Source organism: Amphiura filiformis, chromosome 6 (genome assembly GCF_039555335.1).
Source record: "Amphiura filiformis chromosome 6, Afil_fr2py, whole genome shotgun sequence".
NCBI classification, from domain to species: domain Eukaryota; kingdom Metazoa; phylum Echinodermata; class Ophiuroidea; order Amphilepidida; family Amphiuridae; genus Amphiura; species Amphiura filiformis.
The window spans coordinates 802,645-825,130 of record NC_092633.1 but is presented as its reverse complement, the minus strand read 5'-3'; the positions used below and the strand labels follow the sequence as shown (position 1 = coordinate 825,130).

Genomic DNA, 22,486 nt, shown 5'->3' with positions numbered 1-22,486 from the left:
ATTTTCAATCCACCAAAAATTAATTTCAGAATTATTTTTGTTTTGTTTTCTTTCCATATGGGATAAAATTTTACTCTATTTCAATTATAAAGAAAAGCTGGTGGACAGATCACAACCAATGTTCCAGATAAGGTTGTGAAAGAATAAGTGCAAAGAATTCCAGGACGAAAAAAGCCCCCATTAAAAAGATTTTAAATTGCAAAAATAATCATTGGCTCAACAACAGAATCCTTTTAAGAAACATTGACCACAACATAGTTTATACATTAATTTGGTTGCAGTTAGTCAAATTAAACAGTGTGTTTGTCATCATTTGTTTTAAAAACATGGATTTTGTTCTGTACCACTTACCTCTAAATCATCTAGGGTTGTTACACCTGGTTGTTGTGAACCTTTGGCTGGTAATGGGGGAGGAATTCCATCAATCAGAACATCCACCTGTGGTTCCCCTGGTAATGGTCTTGCTCTTCCATCTGGTGATGTTCTCTCCCCTAACCTTTGTGGCAACCTAGGTTTGATACCATCTCCACTTGGTTCTGCTGAAGCCCCTCCTCTAGGCTTCTCAAACTTTGCTCTCAATTCTCGTATTTTTGGTGAGTTTCTTTTTGGGATAGGCGGGGTGCTTGGTGGTGATGGGGGATATTCTAGATCTTCGATATCTTCCCTAATCGGTGCAAATTGTTGACGGACTGGCCCTCTTGCTGGTAACGGTGGTGGTTCACCTTCTGGTGGATCTGACAGCTGTCTTCTGTATGTATTTGGACTTGGAGACAGATCCGATATGGAAGAAGTTGATCCTTCTGACATAGTACGATGGACACCGACTTTATTTGGAACCAAATCATCTAGCGATATTTGCTTTGGTGGGGAAAGTTTTCTGCCTTCTAAAGGGTTAGGACTGACTGGTCTTCGAGGAGGTGGCAGAGGTGGCGGTTCTTCTCCCATGTGAAGAGTTGGAAGATCGCCTTCAGTGGGTGTTGTAAGGAATGGAGGATTAGGTTCATAGCTTGGTTTTAGATTGAAACCAGTAATGTCCACCGGGTTAGGTTCATATGTGGCTTTCATGTTAAACCCTGTTGTATCTGTACTGCCTTTCTTCCTTGCGGCTCCTGCAGATGCTGCTGCAGCACTTGGAAGGTTCATGTCACTGTCATCGCTTGACCTGATGAGGCGAGGTGTTCCATCGGTTGGTGTCGGGATTGGTGACCTTGTTGTCCCTTCAGCTTCAGCTGGCTTTGCGGACCAGTTAAAAAAATTCAAGCCTCCAACTACCCCTGTACATTAAAAGACAGACAGTAAACAAGAATGTCAATATTGGTGACATGACTGAAGTACAGTCTAATTTCTCTATACTCTTCATCAAGCATTTTCAATACGTTTAATCAATAAATAAATTTGGATTTATATAGTGCATTTTACAAGAGGATTTAAAGCGCTGTAAATTTTGCTGCCATTGGTGAATTAGGGTTAGGGTTTATGTAAGGCTGCGAGTATAACTTATCTCGGTGTTAGGAGAAATGAGAAAATATCAGCTTTCTTCTGATATGAATAAAATGGGGGATGAGGCTGTCGATCGGGTCACATACCTTTAAGTACATAGTTTTGTATGCCTTGTCTTATTAGGTTTTTTTTTTCAAATATATAGTATTTTTATCATTGGTCTATTCAATCCAAAATCCATACCCTGTGGAAGACATGATCTTAATCTTCCACACAAGAACTGTAAATTTCAAATGGGGTTACCTAATATCTGACTCTATTTGAAATCTACACCCCGTGTGGAAGATTAAGGTCATATCTTCCATAAGGGATACAGATTTCAACTGGACTAGCCCTAGACTAATTCCAATCAGCCGTCTACACTTCGCATGTACTGTGTATGCTTCGTAGTGACGACTGATTATCTTACAGCCAATATCATGACGGACTTCTGAAAACTATTCAATGCGACTTCAGTTGTGCGCCGTAGCGCGATTGACTAGCGGCGACCACAGCATGCAGCTGTCGCTGTACCGCTACCGCTGTGACAAGATCGCGCTCTGAACTTCTAAAACAACAAACTCGGTCAAAAGGTCAATTTGGACACAACTGCGCATGCTCTATGCCACAGGAATCCTGTTGCAAAATCCGTCACTTTTTTTTCCACGTAGTTTTCTCAGTCGTCAATCCAGACGGTTGACGACTGAGGGCAGCAGTCTAGACTAGCCCATCATACTAACCTCTAGCAAAGTTCCTGAGCCTTGCATTTGAATGCATGTCCCCTGACGACGTACTCATGCTATCTGAATCAGATGCATCTGGGGTCATCACAGAGTCCTCAAATGCAACAAGTTCTGAAATATTAACAAAGAAGTACATTTAGTTCATAGCAATTTAATGTTATTACTTATATCCTGTTTGTTCATACAATATAAAAAATATCACTGGTGTGACCTCATACCAGTGACCTGAACAGAGGGTAACAGATTTAGACATGAATTATGAATAAATATTATAACACCAGTACGATCCATGCTTTTCACCAGGGCCATATAATCAAGGGCATACAGGTATAATATTGACCCTTGGAAGGTTCCTACTGAATATCATACTGTAAAAACTTGATAATTAGCATATGTGCTTACTATCGAGCGCTTGATAATTTAGCATATGTCACTATCCTTCTGTACGGGTGCCTTTGCAACATCTTGCTACAGAGTCATGTTAAACATCAAGCGTGTGGATCGGATCCCAAATGAAGCCATCTACAATCTGACCAACACCACTCCACTGGTTGCCAGAGTCAAGATTCATCAACTCAAATTTCTTGGCCATATACTGTGTCTTGAAGATGACGAGCCTGTGAAAGAATATGCCCTTTATATTCCACCACATGGGAAGAGAAAACCGGGAAGGCAGCGGAAACTGTACTTACAGTATGTACAGTACCTCCCGGGAGATACTGAAGGGATGCTGCAGCCAAACAAAATTGTTTCGCTTGCCCAAGATCGCAACAGTTGGAGAAAGCTTGTAGTCGCCTGCTCCGCAGCCGACTGATGATGATGATGTGCTTACTATCGAGCACTTTTGAAAACATGATATTGTACCAAGTCCGGTGCTTTACCAACTGAGCTAATGGGGTTGAGACACAAATTTGCAGGTTTACTTGTTCGTATATAATTATGTGTATCAATGATTTGCTCAAAACCCTTTACACTGTTATGGATGGGGCTCTTCATGTTTGCATGTTTGAAAAGCACTCGATAGTAAGCACATATGCTAACTATCGAGTTTTTACGGTATCATGTCAAAGCAGACGTTGCGATGATTATTAAAAATAAATAAATAAAAATATTTGAATTGTTATAGCTTAGCAAACTAAAGATAACAAATTATAAATTTTTAATAATTTTTGAGATCCTAGAACATCAAAATAGGTTCACAGGTACGGGTTGTCCAAATCCGCTGAACAAAAAATAGAAAAATCACCAAATATTTTTGCCGTTTTTTTTTTTTTCTAGGAAATTGTACATTTGCAATATCCCTAGGTTAGAGCAAGATTTTGGGTTAGGGTGAAGGTTACTTGGGCTAAGGTTAAGTTACGGTTTTAAAGGTTTAGAGGATGGGTTAGGGTTTATGTAAGGCTGCGAGTATAGCCAAAATGGGGAAAAAGTTCTCTGATATTTTGCAAACGAAAGTCCCCAGATTTAAGTGAGTAATTGAAAGTTGAAGTCACAGATTTTGTGTACATTTTCTATAGCACATGCAGTTACCGTAAAACCTCGTCTACAAGCATATATAGTGTTTTTGATTAAAGCTTAATTAATACGATACATGCGTAAATATGCCAATACAATAGACTGGTCTGATGATAATACTTGTTTGTATATGCTTGGATCTGTAATTTATTTGCTCAAATTCCATAATGGCACTTGGATTAATTTAGCCTTCATCAGAAGCACTATATGCTTGGTTTTACGGTATGTTATGGTACCGCAAAGCATGATGGGATAGTCCTTTCAGCTGCTGTGGTTCTTACCATAAGTTTTAGTTCTCCGTCTTCCACCAAATGCCATGTAGAGACTTTCATCTCTTGCCTGTACATGCATTGTACCACTGATTTCACCTGTTTTGTGACCTTGATGAGTGAGAACTGAATGGAATGTAACTGGCTCTGCTTGGAGTTTGTTCCTTAGTGATACCACAAACTCTCCTAGAAATTACCAACAAGAGTTAACATTGAAGAATTTTTAGCATAACTCTCAATATGTAAAATCATTGTGACAAAAATTTCTAAGATTCCTATTATGGCCACCTGCATAGGTACACTGTCGCCAAGTTGCTGCTAAGGTACTTGGCTGGTACTGTACAGTACTAGGAGAGTACTAGTGTAGTACCAGTGCAGTACCACTGCTGGTGGGTCCTGTGCAGTAGCAGCATTGGTACTGTGTAGGTACTCTTTGTGTACCAATCAGGTACCTTTGCAATGGTGTACCTGTGCAGGCGGCCCAAATAGGAATCTTGCAGTGTACATTAGAGCCCCTAAGCCAACCTACAAGCAAAATTATTTCCAAAGGTATTTAGCACCCTCTGGAATAGGTCTTATAACCGTAGACGTCCATGGTCTTAGTGTTGTGAATTTAAGCTCATAAAACAAGGACCTGAAGTGCCAAGTTTCAGAGTAAAAATAGATGCATATACGCAGACTCACCCCCACATAGACACCCAATTTTTTATCATTTACATACACACCCCACTTTTGATTATTTCACAGTGACATTACTTACCAAATGACTCATCGCTTTCCTCGCACCTAACACACACTAAAATAAACTGCTCAACAAGATACTCTGGTTCAGAGATAATGGGCGTCATATTCTGAAACAAAAGTCAAAGATTAATTTTAAAATTAGCCCACACTTTTTTTTGGGGGGGGGGGCACATAGGAGTTTAAAATGTTATTCTAATTATCTCAATGAACTGATATCAACCCTCATTCCTTCCTCGACTCTCACAGTCAGGAAAACCCATAAACCCCTTATTATTGGTAAGAGGATTCCTAATAAGAAACCATCAAAAGCTGCTGTGCAGAAATCTAAAAACTTCAGGGAGAACAAGACGATAAAACATGGTGTATGTGTAATAAAAATATCCTATAGCAGTAGACGATTGATGGCCTTGAAGTTTCCAGAACCATGATTCTGACAATTTAAAAGACATGGTCCTGGAGCTCAAATGGTGTATTTGGCTTCTGAAGGCAATTGATTCCAAACGGGAAATTGTTCTGACGAAAAACAGAAACGTAGCAGGAAGTTGATGGAATCTTAGATTATGACCTCTGGTGATGCTGATTAATTTCAAAATACAACGAGAATACACAACCTTGCTACTTATTGAAAATACAAACCATAAAATACGAGTGAGTTGGATTTATTTTCGCCTTATACCCATTACACACACATACACAGGCATTCATCACACAGTGTATGCAGACAACAGCTGTCACACGTGTGTTCATTCAAATAAAATGTTTACTATAATAAAATGGTTATCATGATACAATTGTCTACACTAATTCTTACCTTAGGCATGTCATCTACTGTCCATGATGGTTTGATGCTCTTGTTTAAGCTATCTTGATGACACGACACATTTTTCAAACTCCGTGTTGACTTGGCTATAGAAAGGAAACAGAAAGAATATTTGTGACGTGTCATGTCAAAAGGAGACACTTTTGGGCAGGTTATTAATTTTGAGGTTTTTACATATCTTAAATATAGAGATATTTTGCTCCACAATGCCGTTTTCACCAATGAAATCGGACATTCCTAAGCGAAGATATTGAGTTCGTAAGTTATGGTATCATAAAATTGGAAACTGATATATAGGCCTTTAAAAATATTATTGACAATGTTTAGAGTAGGAATTACCTTGAAAAATGTCTCAAAAAATACAAGATGCCAGTTATATTCCGGTCTGAAACTATCAGACATTTTTAACATTAATATATAAATAATAACATCACAAATTCACAAGAAACCCAAATTGTGAAAAAATCACCCCCGGGCAGATTTTTGGCTATTTTTCCATTTACGATCCTGCCCAAAAGGGTCTCCTTTTGACATGACACGACACATTTATCTGAAGCAATCTTCTCCTGGACTCTATCACTTTTTTTGTTAATTCATCATTTAAATTTAATGCCAATACACAACAACAGAGAGAATGGACTTAGTGAGTCTCACAAATTTAACCCTCTCCACGTGGGTGTCGACTGCAAATGACAAGTTCCAAATTTTCTTTAAGAATTAAAATTTTTTCAGAATTGTACACTGTGATTACCATATTTGGAATCAGCATGAAAAATGCATTTAAATGAGTTCAAACTATACTTTTTCTGAATCCTAATAATGAGAGGAATACAAAGATGGGTTTTACCTATATTCGCCCAATTTTGTCGAGCTCAAACGCCAAATTGACTCTCGTATACTTACCATCAATACATGGTGAGTAGAACTCCAAGTGGAAGCCACTTCCACACATAGTGGTCTGTAGAGTTGCAATGGCGGAATGGAATACTATCTTGAAATCCTGAGACTTTTCTGCACATGGTTCTGTAAATAAGTATGTAAGCAAAATATGTTAGATCACTTGGCAAAAGGGGGAGGTTATTGCTGAGTTGGTTGAAACAGGATTGAAGATTATAAAGGACTTAATTTCTTGGTCTGAGAAAGAGCTTCAGTTTAACCCTAATTAAGGCAAAAAAGAACCAAATTAATTTGATCTTTTGATCGACCATAGATGCTTGGGTGGTCCTTACTATTTATAATAATTAATTAATTGACAATTGCTAATTGTGATTACTGTGCATGAAATGATATTGACCAATACAAATGTACCAGTAATTCTGATTAATCAGTTGATAGTTAATAGTTCGTTAATTACACTGAAGCAACATCAACGGTTGATCCAAAGATCGAGGGCTCAAAACCAGAACCATTTATATCCACAATTACATGTTACTTGACAACAAATGGATGATTAATTCTGCCCTCCATAATAAATGCAAGTGACTTTAGTTATATGCATGGTCACTTAAACAGCCCAATTCATACTTACATCATGGCCTCACCTTTTGGTATATGTTACATCAACTTACATGGGTTTTAATTATTTTAGTCTCTATAAATTTTATTTAACTGTTTTTACAATGCCAAACAATTACAAAAAAAAAAGAGGACACAACAATACAAAACTAACAGCTACAAAAACAAAAATCACTCACATTCACTCAACAGCAAAACAAATCAAGCAAACCAGGTTATGTCATGAATGTTAAAAGGCAAAATAAATGCATACAAAATTATGGCTTCAAGATCAACAGTCCATTTTTTGAAATGAAGACTATGTTTCTTTTTCTTTTCACCAATTTTATAATCCACCTTTTGTTTTGTTTTGAAATACTTGATTTTCTGCCTGTATCAATTAACAACAACCATTTACATGGGGAATTACCAAAAGTTACAAAGCACTTAATTCCGCATTTTAATCCTTTCAGCAAATTGACAATTGTAAAGAATCTAGGGCACCAGATTTGAACAAGATTGTAGCCTTGTACAGACAGTTAAGTTCGTGTTAAGCTAACACTAAGCTATCTCTGAGGTAGCTTAGTGTTAGTGCCCATCTGAACAAGTATCGTGTTAACAAACACAAGGATTTCAGAATGGTCGACTGCAGATCCGTCGGATAACGCTTTTTCAACGGGAAATTAACTTTGCTGCTTGGATGATGGCATGATGAGGTTAGCATTTATTCCGTATTGAAAAGCGTGTTCTGACGGACCTGCACTCGACCGGCCTCCTTTACACAAAAGATTTACCACTAAGAAATCTCTGTGAGTTAACAGCCATGAGGAGGGGCCGTGTGGACAAGAATCCGTGTTAAATGATGACATTGCATACCTCCGTGTTACGCTAACACAGAGTTAAGCTCCCGTCTGAACAAGCCTTTAGGCGTGATCTAAATGAAAACTTGACAAACAGAAATGTCAAGATCATAGCCATTAGCCAATGTAGCATTAGGCAAAATGAATTAGAAGCCAATGATACTCATATCTAAGATGATATAATCATTGGGCACAAAAAACCTCATATGTATTTGTGGCCCTTAAACAACTTTAAAATCAAACTGCCAAAAGGTTACATTTGAGGTTTTGCTTTAAACATGTTCAGGGGCCAAATGACACATTCGAGGTTTTTCCTGCCCAACGATATTATCTACCCTTCACGACTGTGTTAGTTGATACTGAAACAGATGATTTTATCAATACCCCAACACCTCTGCTATTGCACGCATGGCTGCAGAACCATGATCGAGCTGCACACTGTGACCGCTTTTCATCCTGTAAACAAGAATGCGTTTCTTGGAGAAAGACAATGTCATCATTACATTTGTGATAATAACTAAAAACCTGTCAATGCTTAAAATGACTGTGAACACCTTTAAAATTGTATGTGGTAAATTCAAAAGTCATACTTGAAATTTATAAGGAAAAGAAAGAAAAAGCATCAGAGAAAAGTGATAAAAATCATGACACAACCCAGGTTATTGATATGGTACATGTTCTCCCCACATATGTACAACTCACACACAGACAGACAGACAGAAAGTCACACCTCCATACCACACATACAAAACAAAATAAGACAAGCACAGATAAGGCACATAAAACAAATATGCATTTGTAGGAAAATGAACCAACCACTGGTGAAAACCATGGTTTTAACCATATAGTGGTTCGACAAAGAGCTCAAACACAATATGAAATCAAATTTGGCAAACCCTTTAACAAGTCCAAAATCTTAGAAAGTATGCCAGCAGCATGATGTAGGCACAAAATCGAGTAGGCTTAGGGTTAAAAAATTTTAACAATTCATACTTACAGGTCTTAAATTTTGGTATATGAAATCCATACACCCCGTATGGAACTGATTGTATGGTGGCTCTTTTTAACCCCCTGAGCACTACCAAGTGCCAATCTAACATTGCCTCTGATTGGTCAATTACATGATATCTTCATTTTAATCACCAATCAGAATGGAGTTATGCAAATAATTCACCCCAATGTTTTTGTGTGGTGAAATTATTGTAACAATGTTGCTGACTGGTCCAATTGATAATGACAATTTTTTTACCAATAGGCAGGTAGTTCTTATGGGGTTAACAACACTGCTTCAAGAAAGCTTAACAAAGCTACTTCTTACTAATTTACCTTTTGGTATGATGCTAGGTGCTGAGATAGCCACATTGAATGTTGCAAATACTGGGGAGTGATCGCTGGTTACTACGTCTGTAGAACAACCTATTATAATAAATAATAAAGAGAAACAATATTTGGTGGTTCCTATTGTACAGGTACAATGTCACCAAGGTACTTGGCTGGTACTGTGCAGTGCCAGGAGAGTACCGGTGTAGTACCAATGCAGTACCTCTGCTGGTGGGTCCTGTGCGGTAGCAGCATTGGAACTATGTAGGTAATTTGTGTGCATCAGTCAGGTACCTTGAGGATGGTGTACCTGTGCAGGCGGCTGCAATAACAATCTTGAAGTTGAATTGTAACTCTGATCAAATTTCATATTTAAGGTTACGGCTTTAAAAAAACAAATAAGGCACACATATTTTGTTTTTGGGTGCAAATTTCCCGCAATTCTGTATTTTATTTAAGAAATTAAATAAAATGAAAATTTCAAGCAAAGATTATGACAAATGTTTTTTTCAAGATTTGTTTTCTCATACATTTTGTTCACAAAACTTTTGTGAGAGTCAATATTTCCACGAAATTCATGCCTTACTAATATAATCATATGACAAAATTTCATATTTATGTGTTTTTAACTTTGTGATATAACCTCTATTCACAAAATAAAACCCTCTTGAAAATGACATTACTTACCATATGATGTGTTCTGTATTATTGTATGTGGATAGGATCTCCATAATACTCTATCACACCATGAGGGCTCGTTGATCCGAATCTATTAGAAATAATAAGACAATAATTATATAGAATTGCTGGTTTGCTTAAAATTTGTGAAATCTATTTGAATTTTGTACAATTTAGCCAAATATTCGATAATTTTGTGTAGAATTCTTCCAATTTTTTGTTCACTTTTTATCAATGAAATTGGTTGAATGTTGGATGATTTAAACTACTGAATTTGGTTAGAATACCAAATCTTCCAAAGGAGTGTGATTTTTATATGGAACAGCCCACTGAGCTCAGTGTCTTGATAATATAAAACACTACCTCAAACTATTTTCAAAAGTGTAAATGGGCTATTCCAGATTAAACCCATACACCCCTATGAAAGACATGACCTTAATATCCCACGCATGGGGTGAAGATTTCAAATGCAGTCACCCATTCAGGTAACCCTGTTTTAAATGTACACTCCCTGTGTAGAAGATTAAGGCCATGTCTTCCATAGGGGGTATATGGATTTCAACTGGAATAGCCCAGTATGACATAATTATACAAGTTTAATATACTCACCCCAGTCTTTTTGACTTTCTTGTAAGCATACTGTTTCCGATGTCCAATCTCATATCGATATGTAGGAGGGAAACATAACTCTTCTTCCTCTGAAAATGTATGATAAATACCAAAAAATGGTGATCCACTATTATACAAATATTGACTGCTATGAACAGCACAGATTACAATCTGCGATTTCTGCGTAATTATAGTGCACAAAAACACTAACATGTTCGTAATATCATTTTACGCTGGGAACAAAGCACACACATTACTATGCCCGGGGAATAGTTACTTTTGCGGGCATAGTCAAAATTATGCCCATGCAAATTATGAAGTGCAAATTGGGAGCCCTGCAGTTGAATGCGAGGTCTAGTTTCAGTCCATATTTACAGTGGTTTAACAATAGTCATTTGTATACCTGTATAACAAAACAACCAATTTCGGTGTTGTTTTATTGTGTAAATCTTCACTGTTATTTCCTGATTTCAGTGAAATTCTCAGTGTTTTAGTTTCATATTGGTATAAAAATAGTGTTAACTTACGGAAATCAACAAAAACATCGCCCTTGTCTTGTTCTCGTTTTAGCTGCTCATAGCTAAGAAGTTGCAGAAATGATCTTTCCTTGATGTGTTTGATTATGTCCTGAAAAATAATAACAACAAGGTACATTTGTCAGGGATTCCATTCCAAAACCAAACAAATATCAGTACAGCTACCACTCTTTATAATATCATTTTGTCAGTATCATTTTGTCAGTATCATTTGGAAATTAGAAGCTGACTTACATGATATTTTGGTATCTCGATGGGTCAAAATTTCTTGAAAAATTGGTAATTGATAAGTCCACTTTCAAATTATCAGTAGCACACCACAACACAAACCAAACTTGAGTACTCCCACCCCAACCACCCAGGTGGAACTAATAAACTGGGGGTGTGTGGGGGTGTGTGTGTATGAAACCACATTGTTATCACTTTAGGACCACCCTCCCTCGCATATGGGTCATTCTTGTTATCCTTTTGTACAACCTTCAGAGTTCACAGTCCTGAAAATTTTCACTTTGTGAAATCACTGAAGTATTCTTCCAAGAGGTTGGAGTATATACATCGCAAATATCTCAAATATAAGCATGCACTTACAGAATTTCATGCCATGTGTAATAAAATAATTGACTATTCCCATTGAAATCCATTTACCCCCATGGAAGACATGACCTTAATCTCCCACACAGGGGATGTAGATTTCAAATGGAGTCACTCATTCAGGTAGCCCTATATGAAATTCACACTTCCTGTGTGGAAGACCAGAGGATGTTTAAAGACATTCCCATAACCCAATGGGGTTTCTGACCTTGGTATCTGGCTTTTGTACACATGTGGCATAGTTGACCATACCTTGCATTGGGATTGTGTGCAAATATCTGGTGTTTTCATCCTTTTATTTAACATTCAAAACATTGAGACTTATGAATAAAATTAATGCAGTGGGACAATATGAATGTTTCCTGTAAGAAAGTCAAATATAAGTCTTAACTATTAGCCCGTTGGCTGCAGTTTTAAAATTACCATTTTGTGTGTGTGGCAATGGGGACTTTGCCTTTAAAATTAGGTTATATTGATCAAATTTCCCAATCATAGTGCATTGCAGGAATGCCTTTAAGCCTCCTCTGGTGGAAGACTAAGATCATGTCTTCCCTAGGTGTATGGATTTCAACTGGAATAGCCCATTGATGCCATGGTACTACTGTACTCCACTAGAAAATAAACAGGTAATAAACATGAAGATTGATCAAACTCAGGATCCGACTACTTACCGGTACATGCCATTGTATTCTATAGTTGAGATCACCCAGCCAAAACATGTGATGGAATTGGTTGGTGAGATCAAACACACCCAAACCTTTTTGACCTATCGACAAACCTCGCAAAATATCATGGAAATTTTGGTTCCGCCTGAAAGAAAGGAAATTATATTATAAGAACTTCAGTCACATCACACAATGCTTTCATGTACTTACGACAAACCGCCTACATTACAAGATTCCTATGTTGGTCGGCCGCCTGCACAGGTACACCGTCACCAACCTAACTGGTACACAAAGAGTACCTACACAGTACCGATTTTGCTAGTGCATAGGACCCACCAGCAGTGGTACTACACTGGTACTCCCCTGGTACTGCACTGGTATTCCCCTGGTACTGCACAGTACCAGCCAAGGCCTACCTTGGAGATGATGTACCTTTGCAGGTGCCCACAATAGGAATCTAGTAGTGTACATTAATTTAATACATATTTTGCACTTTATAGACAAAATTAAGTCTATAGATACAACATTTTACTGACATTTTGTCAAACCAAATTCTTAATTTCAGATATACTTATGTCTGTGTATTTTAATCTTGCAAATAAAAGTTTGCAAGGGTTTAATTTCATTTTCTGAAAATAAACATCCAATACTTTTTCCTATATTCTCTATTATTTCACAAAATCCTAAAACATAGGCCTACTCATTATAAGTAGGGAGAATGTTCACTCATTGGAATAGTCTACAAAAACAAATACTCTTTGGAACAGCCTACAAAAACAAATTCTTTTGAAGGGAGAATAGCCAATTGTTGTAACAGCCTACAAGGCAACAACCTGTATCACAGCAACCTTCGCTTCTCATAAATAGCCACATTTGAAAAACAAATGCCAATTAACTCTCTTCACACGAGTATTGACTGCCAGTTTCAAATTTTAAAAAATTCAACAATTTCAGAATGTACATTTTCATGACCATATTTGGAATCAGCATGAAAAATGCATTAAAATGAGTACAAACAAGTCTAGTACTGGTTCAGAGGTTCTTGAGATAGCTCTTGATATTTTGAGAAAATGTCTCAAAACTTAGGGAGTTTTTATGTTGAAGCCTATGGCCAGCATGCAGTGCATTAAAAGCATTAGGTAATCAACAGTCCAACCACAAACTTAAGCAGTTGCTGGCACACACAGGCACTCCTTGGGAGTGTTTTTCCTAATGGCTTTCACATGAGATAATTGCACCAATAGCATAATATCCTTGTATTTAACAAGGCATAAAATCATTAAATTTTGGGATTTATAGTGCACGATGATGCCAACACACAGGCCTCTGCATAACATTACAGATTTTTGCTGACCACTGAAACCCAAGACACACCTTAAACCATTTAACAACATTCAGGGTCGCAGTTCAATATAGCATAGTCTCCTAGGCTACTAACATGTAACCATCGCAACCAGGATCAGCTCCGCAAGTAACGTACAGTTAAACCGAGACAATTAGGTAGCTAGTTCCTTGTCCAGACAATCATTTTCGTAACATTTTCCATCCTCTCCCAGGGCTCGAACTCAGGACCTCACACACTGGAGTCTGAAGCCCTATCAACTTTGCTAACTTGACTGCAAGGCCATAACTCATTTTGTAAAAATTAGGCAAAGACATTTGACATTTCAGGTAGACATTTTGACAATGTGATAGATTTAAACTGACATTTGACACACATTTAGTGACATTACTTAACTGAATGTTTGTTTACAAAAAAAGCATGTTGTCTGACTCCAAAACCACAAAACTTTACATGTGAAAATCTTTGGAATTTGGATATGAACCTAGAATGGGAGATTCATGATATATTTCAATAGAATATTTACCTATGACACTTCTCTGTTCCAGATGTGAGATGGCAATTGACAAAGCAGAATGATGTTCCATTGAAGTAGAACGACACACCTACTGCACCCTTGTTTCCTAAGATAAACAGAGGAACAGGTTATTTTTACTTGCAAAGGGATCAAATTATTTGATATTAAATTAATTAGGAGGGAAGAACCTAAGTTGGGCTATTCCAGTTGATATCCATACACCCCTAGAGTGGGCTATTCCAGTTGATATCCATACACCCCTAGAGAAGACATGATCTTAATCTCCCACACAGGGAATGTAGATATCAGAGTCGTCCATTCATGTAAAATTTTTACATTATTGAAAGTTAGATCCCTTTTGTGGGTGATTAAGGTCATGTCTTCCATAGGGAGGGTACGGATATCACCTAGAATAGCCCATTTGATTTCCCATTGTTATTGGTAGATCATACAGGGTGGGTCAATACACGTTTTAAATAACAAAAGGTATACCAAATTGTACTTTTTACCACCAACCCTGTATTCACTTCTTGAAACAGCTTATATTAGGATTGGAAATACTGTTATAAAGCTTAGGGTAATAATGGAATTGAATGTTACAATTTGAGTTCAAATTAACTTTAAAGCCTTAAGGGCTCTGGTATGAATGTTCGACAGTATTGTTTGTGGGACATGAGAGCACATTAGACATATCAAATTGAATTCTGAATATGAGGAATATTCTTCCATTATCAAATAATTTGGATTTTCTTTTAATTCACGATATAATACAAATTTTATGACATTAAAATTTGATTTTTGATATTCACAGTCCTCAAAGTAAATTTTCTCAATCTAATGATATGTACTTAAAGTGTATGTAGCTGGGATGAAAAGCTGATGATCAATTGAAAATTTTGACCTTTTATATTGAAGATATATACATTTTTCCACAAAAGACCCAATTTTTTTGGTGCTTTGGGGAAAAAATCCAAATCTTTAATACGAAAGGTCAAAATTTTCGATATGTCTGATGTGCTCTCATATCCCACAAAAAATACTGTCCAAATGTTCATAGTCTTCATACCCCATCCCTTCAAAAATGCCACATTTGACAGTGATCTTTTATGTACCTAATGCATTTGCTATGCCTGTTTTTACTGTAGATTCCTTCACATGACTGATGCTGTTTTTCAGTTCTGGTTTGACGAGTACTGCTAGACGAATTCCCCACAGGGAACATACGGTAACCTGTGTGAGACATATAATGAAAGTTATTGTGTTTACACTAATAGCTATATATTAATGTTGAACGCGATGGGGGTTGGGATGGGTATAGTAAAAATCAACCGATCATATTTTTCCTTTCCTCCTAAAATTCCAGGACCATGTATACAGAATTTACAAACATTGACCCCCCTAAAAAAATTGCTTACATCCAAAAAGTTGACTTAATCCCCCTAGAAATTTATTTTGACATGGAAAAGTGGTCCCTTTGTGAATTATATTTAAGAAATAAAGGGTAATGCTTTATCCTTTACACCCAAATAATGTGTCCGAGGCAGTAAAAACGTAAATAATGGGCGAGCAGCCGAACCCATTATTTAAACGTTTTTACTGCCGAGGACACATTATTTGCGTGTAAAGGATAATGCTGCACCCTTTATTTCTATTATATTACCAGAAAATAGTGCGATTTAAAGAGAAAATATCATTTTTTGGCACAAATATTTTAAGGGGGTACTACACCCATCGCATTTTTTTACGTGTTTTTTGCATTTTGTGAAGAAATGAGAAAAAAAATTTGGACATAGTGGTATGCAAAATGAAGGGGCAAATCTTCTCGTTCTATTGGTGGCATCGGTATCAATGTAGCTTACATGCTTTTGAAGGTAGAAGCCAAAAGGTGGTACATCACTGATGTTTTAAATTCACTTCATTTTGGAAAGCTTGCTATCAACGGATTTCGTTAAAATTTTGGATATGTGTTGCTAACGCATTAGAGAAATAATGTTGATATGTAAAATGGGAATAAGTGGTTCCTGATGGCTTCATGAACTTGGTGATTTTCAGTGCTCCACATCTATCAAAAAAACGAACTGGTTAAAATGCTTCTATTTTCAATGTTGAGCTATATTTTGTATTTTTAACTAGCGACATTATTTCACTGAAACTTAATTAAGCCATAGGTAACAGGTTACCACAACCATACTACAGCAATGTTGAAAAAATTGCATTTCTCGTCACCTATACCCACCATATTTAAATAAGTGCGTTAAGCTTATATTTGCGATTTTGGTAACTATTTTACCTTTTGTTTTCTAACCCATTTCAACTAGGAACTCCAAAATTGATACAGTGATAGCATATTTTAAGCGGAGTCATATCATTTGTAACTTACCTATGATTGTCGCTATCCAAGGCAAAAAAATCAAATATTGTGTATATTTCCATAGAGTTCTGCACGATATACGGTAGCAATTTTGACACCGACAATTTTGACAAGTGTTCACCCACAATCCATTATGTTATACGAGTTGACGAGTTTGGGTATATATTTAGGTATTTTTAAGATCAAATTCCGGCGTATGGGGCATGGAGAAGGAAAAAACAAATTTTAGACAAGCCAAGACGGGACGGGCCAAAGTACAGGAATTTGGGAAAATTTGGCAGATCGAAGGGGGGAATTTTTGGCGCACATTAAATGGGACACGACTGATTTTTAAATAACACGCACAAGGCTTTGGAATCACGTCACGGGTATGCCTAGAATAGAAACGCAGTCAAAATCATGAAAAAATTCATGCACGTTATCCGCACGCCAGGCCTATAACGTGGGCCCCACGCTCAATTTAGACATTCCCATCTAGGGCCTATACAATTTTAAAGGCCTATCCAGTGATCCCAGCAAAGTGTGAAAAATTGTTTATAAATGTCTAAAAGTGAAGGATAAGTCATTTAAATTGTCATTTAATATTTTTGAAATGTATTTGGCATAGGATCCTAACAGCAGTAGGCCAATTGACAAAGTTGAAGCCCGATATAATGTAGGTGGCCTATCATAGGCGTATCCCGGCTAGTAATCAGATTCGTGTAAATGTCTGATGATTTTTTCCCGGGATGAGATTTTGTCTTTAATACTCAGCGTTTGGCTAAACCACTAATAGGCCTACTATAACAACAAACAGGGACAACAAAGGCGATTATGAAGGCCGGGGAAGGGGTAAGATTATAAGAAATTCAGTTGGTAGGCCTACACCATTTGGAAATCCCCCAGTGAGCCCCTTATCATGCTTATTTCATCATCTAATATTTTAATTATATGACTGCCCCGGCTATAACCTTTAACTTTCATTTTTCCGTGTTACCTTTAAAATGTAGGCTCACGCCTATTATTTTATGGAATTGTAGGCCTATACTGTGCTTTTCACCGCTGATTAAGTTTATATTATCGCAACTCGCCATCTGGGGTGGTGAATTTCTTTCCCCATGCCAACAAATCTCTGTCCTCCCACTTTGACATGCCAACCCCCTCTATCGACATAGGCCTACCAAAACATTGCCCCCCTAGGCCTACATGGCAACCGGTATACTTTTAGGCAGGCCGAGAAGGGGCAAGCAAGTTTTGGCACGTAGGCCTATATTATTGCAAAAGCCAAGTATTAATATACTCCTTTAAAATGCCTCTTCTGGCACAAAAGAAATACCGGTAGCAGAGTGATGCCACGTGCACATGTGCATTGACATTGGCCAATATCTATGGGGTGTAATAGGTCTACTATTATTTATTATTCACTTTTTTCTACTCACTTTATTAGGGCCTACCATTTAAAATGTCTAAAATTATGGAATTGTTAAAATGTCTTAATTTGCGGAAATGAGCAAATTTCTCATACGCTCAGTGCCGACATATAGGGGGGCAATGGGGAAGCTACCCCAACCCCTGTGGAAAGTCCGCCCCCCTTTGGATGCGGTCGCCCTGAAGAATTTTACTAGGGTCTTTTTTGTACTTTTGAGCCTATTTTCCCCCCTTGAATGAGGGTTTCCCCTTTCACTCCTTTGCCTCCCCCAAAAAGTCCTAGCTACGCCCATGATCCCCCATGACGCCACTTCACGGGAGGGGGGGGCACAACATACATTTCTGGTGGGTATGCTCCTGGGGTATGCTCCCCAGAATTTAGTAGGGTCCGGGACTGAGCTCCCGGGGTGCTGACGGCGCACTGGGTAGGCCTACATGCCGGAAAGGGCTCATTTTTGGAGCTGCCAATAAATATAAAAGGTGGTCTTTTGGAGCTGCGAATAGTCAAAATTGGGTCTTTCTTGGCTTTCTGGGTGAATAACGCCTGAAAAAAACCAGACATGTGAAGAATGATCGAGCGATGTAGGTCTTAGAGCTGAAATTGTCAAGTTTCCGTGTTTACGTATATGCCTGCGCCTGCCCATAGCTCTATGTTGGTCACGGGTCTTTTTGGAGCTGCGGAATCCAAAAATGGAGGGTGGGGGTCTTTCCGGGAGAGCATACCCGTATGGTCTTTTGTGTTAAGTTCCAACGCTTAAAATTCAATTTTAATAACACGACGGTCACAATCTTGATTTTATCAGGGATTTTACCAAGAGAAGGTGCTAGGCATACATGCTCATGTTTGAATCTGGCAACTTTGAACTTATCTTGGTAGTCTTGTAGCCGTCCGGCCCTGTTCAGTTTTATACACGCATTTGAATAGGAATTGTTTTATGACTTACCTAATGTTTATGGAGCACATTTTCTTCATTAGTTTGTCAAGTTGATGTCAAATGTTCTATTCTATATTATTTGGCAATAGTGTTTTTTTTTTTTTTTTTTGTCCAAACATGGTCCAATGTTGTAATTTGTTGTTTTTGATCGCAAAGGTCGGATATTTTTATTCCCGATTTAACTGTGCACCCGCCGGAGGGCTTCGCAAGGGTGCAGAATTCGCGAAAGTTTGACGGTAATTTTGCCCTTTTGACACTAAAACGCATTCGATCCTTAATTTTATTTCAACAAAATTTTTGATTAGGTAGCATATTAATGAGGCGGCTACAATTTTTTTTACCAAATCTTAAAGAATTATTATTCTCAAATGTCTGACCTGTGTATTTCCTATTGGTAATACAAATTGACGTGTCAGCCCTAAACATACATAGGCAGGTCGTATTTTGGACTGGTAGCAAGTCTAATACTGTATGTGAATATCGATGAATGTTAGAAACGGCAGAAACCGGTTGTGACGGAGACTACGTGGTATAGCGTCCTTAACAACCAGTCAACTTTAAGACAAATAGGTGAAAAGGGACACTTTCACGATGTTTTTTCATATTTTTTTTATTTTTTTATGATCAGTGCATATATCGCCTAGCTTGAAATTATAAAATATTTTTTAGACCAATCAAACCAATATATGGGTGTAGTACGCCTTAAGTTGTTAAGGTGGAGCGCGTGCAGCGTAAGTGACAGCGCCAGTATCGCGAAATATTGCACGCGTAACCAAGCGTAATGCTGTGCGTGGAATGTGTTCTGGCGCTGGCGACCCATTATTGCAGAATAATGGGCTCTCACGTGACGCGTTTCAACAAATCACAGTGCGCGATTTTGAATAATGGGTTGTGGAGGTAATAGAATTTGTAATTGGGACCTTCTTGGGTATATTTTTACCCTGAAAAGTAGACCTCTTCGTTAATTTGGGATTATCACACCTCCTGGCTATGTGCTTGTGTTGGACTGTACTCATTTGCAATGATATTGAGTCCAAACATTACACAAATTACTGCACTTTTAAATATTTGTTCAAATCTAATCTCTCATGCATGACAATCCAGACATGACTGAATACTCACGGTTTCAAATTCTTTTTTCATTCCATAGTGGTTGATACTACTGATCTCCGATTTGAGTCTGTTGAGCCAATCACGTTCATTCAACGTGCTTTCTTGTGTTCCTATGACATAGAGGTCATGTGGCATCATAGCTATTGAGCTGTCTAATGTCTTCCCTTCCCCTTGACTTATCAACCATGATTGGATTTGCCTTGGTGGCATTGCATCACCTGTGAAGACAAATAAAATACAATTACAGTTTCTGGCACAGAAGAATGGCAGTTGTTTACATTTTGAGCATGCACAGTGTAAACACAGGAGTGGAGTTCTGATTGGTTGATTCAATAATTTGACAATCAAAACAACAGACCGATAATCTGATTGGCCGATTACGTGTCAAAATGTCGGTCGACGCAGACCGGAGCTCTTTAAGGGAACACAAAGCTCTGCATATGTCACCCATTCTGAGCAATGGACTGCCGTTTTTCTTTGAAACAGAGTGTAGACGCTAAAGTTTTATCAAACATATCCATGTACAGAGTACTCACATTTTATGGAGACTTGACTTTTCAAAACCTACTTGTCTGGTTTCTTAGTCATGAGTGATTACTTAATCCAGCAACACTGGCGGTGTTTCTAGAAGACGCAGTATTTTTAGAATTGTTCTGGATCAAATAGTCAAAATGTAACCGAGGCGCAGCATTCAAACTTTGGCTTGCCAAATATTTCTTACGCCCAAAATGTATCCTCTCCCCAGAACATGTAATTATTCCACCACCCCTACTATCATTATCAATGAAAGTTACACACTTACCCATATTCCAAGTACCAATAAAGATGGATATTTGGTCTACCTCTTTACTGTTGGAATGGATTTTTTTCATGTACTGTATCATCTGACAAAAGGTTTCTCGTTTCTGGTGATAAAAAAATTATAATATTAATGATTAGTGGTGCTTCCATCATCTGATTTTATGGCAAAAAACTTTTAAGACTAACATTTTGATTTTTAGTCGTATGTGTTGCTATAAATTTAAGATTTGACACACCTTAGATTTCAAGGTCTGCATGACAACTCTTTCTAAGAGTTAGCAAATGTTGCTCATATCCTTGAAACACATTGTGATTGGCAAATGATGGATCAGACACATGGCCAGCTCAGATACTGACCAGAAGCTGCTCACTTCTATCTTGTGACAAAACTCAAGGGGGTTCTCCCTGGTTGAAGGTATACAGGGATGAGTCACACTTTTGAGGTACCTTAATTTTCAGTGATTTTGGTATAACGATGGGTAGCTTTTTAGTGGAGACCAATGCGCCCGGGCACATTCAGACATATGTGGGGCATAAGTGCCCTTAAAAGCACCCAATTTGGGCAAATTTGGGTGCTGTTTGTGAAAATTGGTATACTGATGGGTTGCAAAAACAGCAAAAAGTAGATAAAGAGAAAATCAGCATCCGAAAGTCTGTGTAAAACATCCCAATACAAAATTTTTCGAAGACCCAACCTTTCCGGGCAAGATTAAATGGGTGGAATTGGTTTTTTCTAAATAGTAATAGAGTGAAAGTTTGTATACTATGGATGTGGTTCAAAAATGGATAATAGAGCAATCAAACTGTGGCTTGCATGTCCCATATTGCAAAACTTTGTTCTTAATAACAGTCAACACTAAGGATGTTGTTTCATAATGGATGTATAATTTGACAGTAATATACCAATTAAACTTGCCAAAGTTTGTTTATTTGTTTAACCCGTCAATCTGGGCAGCACATGATGGGACCTGGCTCATGCCAAACTGAGAAGCCTGCATGTGTGCAATTAGCATCCTAGATCTCCCTGGGGAAGAACCCTCCTTCTGCCAAATTCAGCCTTTAGCGCACCGTAGAGCAGTTGATGTCACATGAACTATATGTTCCATCAAATGTTCTTCGGTAATACTCCGGAGCTATTATGCCAACTACTTCCTGGCCAACTCCAGACTGACCCTCGTCTTCACCGCTCCGTTAAATTTCATTACCTTGCAGTTCAAATTCCAAGATCTAACCTTGTTAGTCATGAACGGTCCTAACTCGCACATGGAACGCACTCCCGTCTCACATTACAGGAATTGTCAAACAGGCCAAATTCAAAAAGGAGGTTAATAACTACCTAGGTGCCAACCCATCAGCTTTATCGTAGTGATAAAAGCTTTTAATGTTTTGATATGTTTTGACATAAAAAAATCAAATGAAAAAAGAGAAGAAGAAAAAAAGAGAAGAAAAAATAAACAGAATTGAAAAAACAAAGAATCCAAACAATCAAGTGTACAATTTGGTAGAGAAATAAGAAATTGGGAGCTCTTTTTCTATACACAAAGTGCTACTTACTTTGACATCTTCAAAGCCGTATTCTTTCTTCTTGCCATTGTTCAGTCTGATCTGTAGCTTCATGTTATTTCCTCTTGATTTTACAAGTTGTACAACTATAATATATCAAAGCAAAACAAAAGC

General features: G+C 37.7%; 1 protein-coding gene across 4 annotated transcripts in view; it reads right to left on the bottom strand.

Annotated features, from left to right (window-relative positions):
- LOC140154788 (phosphatidylinositol 3,4,5-trisphosphate 5-phosphatase 1-like) overlaps positions 1-22,486 on the bottom strand; it is a 107,043-nt gene that overhangs the window by 2,190 nt on the left and 82,367 nt on the right. For all 4 annotated transcript variants that reach the window (XM_072177359.1, XM_072177360.1, XM_072177362.1 and 1 more), the window contains 16 exons: positions 22,364-22,458; positions 20,811-20,913; positions 20,018-20,226; positions 15,295-15,412; positions 14,192-14,288; positions 12,330-12,468; positions 11,059-11,158; positions 10,532-10,620; positions 9,932-10,013; positions 9,251-9,340; positions 6,474-6,593; positions 5,562-5,656; positions 4,767-4,857; positions 4,019-4,192; positions 2,220-2,333; positions 352-1,274 (listed from right to left, as the gene is read on the bottom strand). In XM_072177359.1, coding sequence (XP_072033460.1) covers positions 352-1,274; positions 2,220-2,333; positions 4,019-4,192; positions 4,767-4,857; positions 5,562-5,656; positions 6,474-6,593; positions 9,251-9,340; positions 9,932-10,013; positions 10,532-10,620; positions 11,059-11,158; positions 12,330-12,468; positions 14,192-14,288; positions 15,295-15,412; positions 20,018-20,226; positions 20,811-20,913; positions 22,364-22,458 — 2,639 coding nt within the window. The remainder of the gene's footprint in view (positions 1-351; positions 1,275-2,219; positions 2,334-4,018; positions 4,193-4,766; positions 4,858-5,561; positions 5,657-6,473; positions 6,594-9,250; positions 9,341-9,931; positions 10,014-10,531; positions 10,621-11,058; positions 11,159-12,329; positions 12,469-14,191; positions 14,289-15,294; positions 15,413-20,017; positions 20,227-20,810; positions 20,914-22,363; positions 22,459-22,486) is intronic.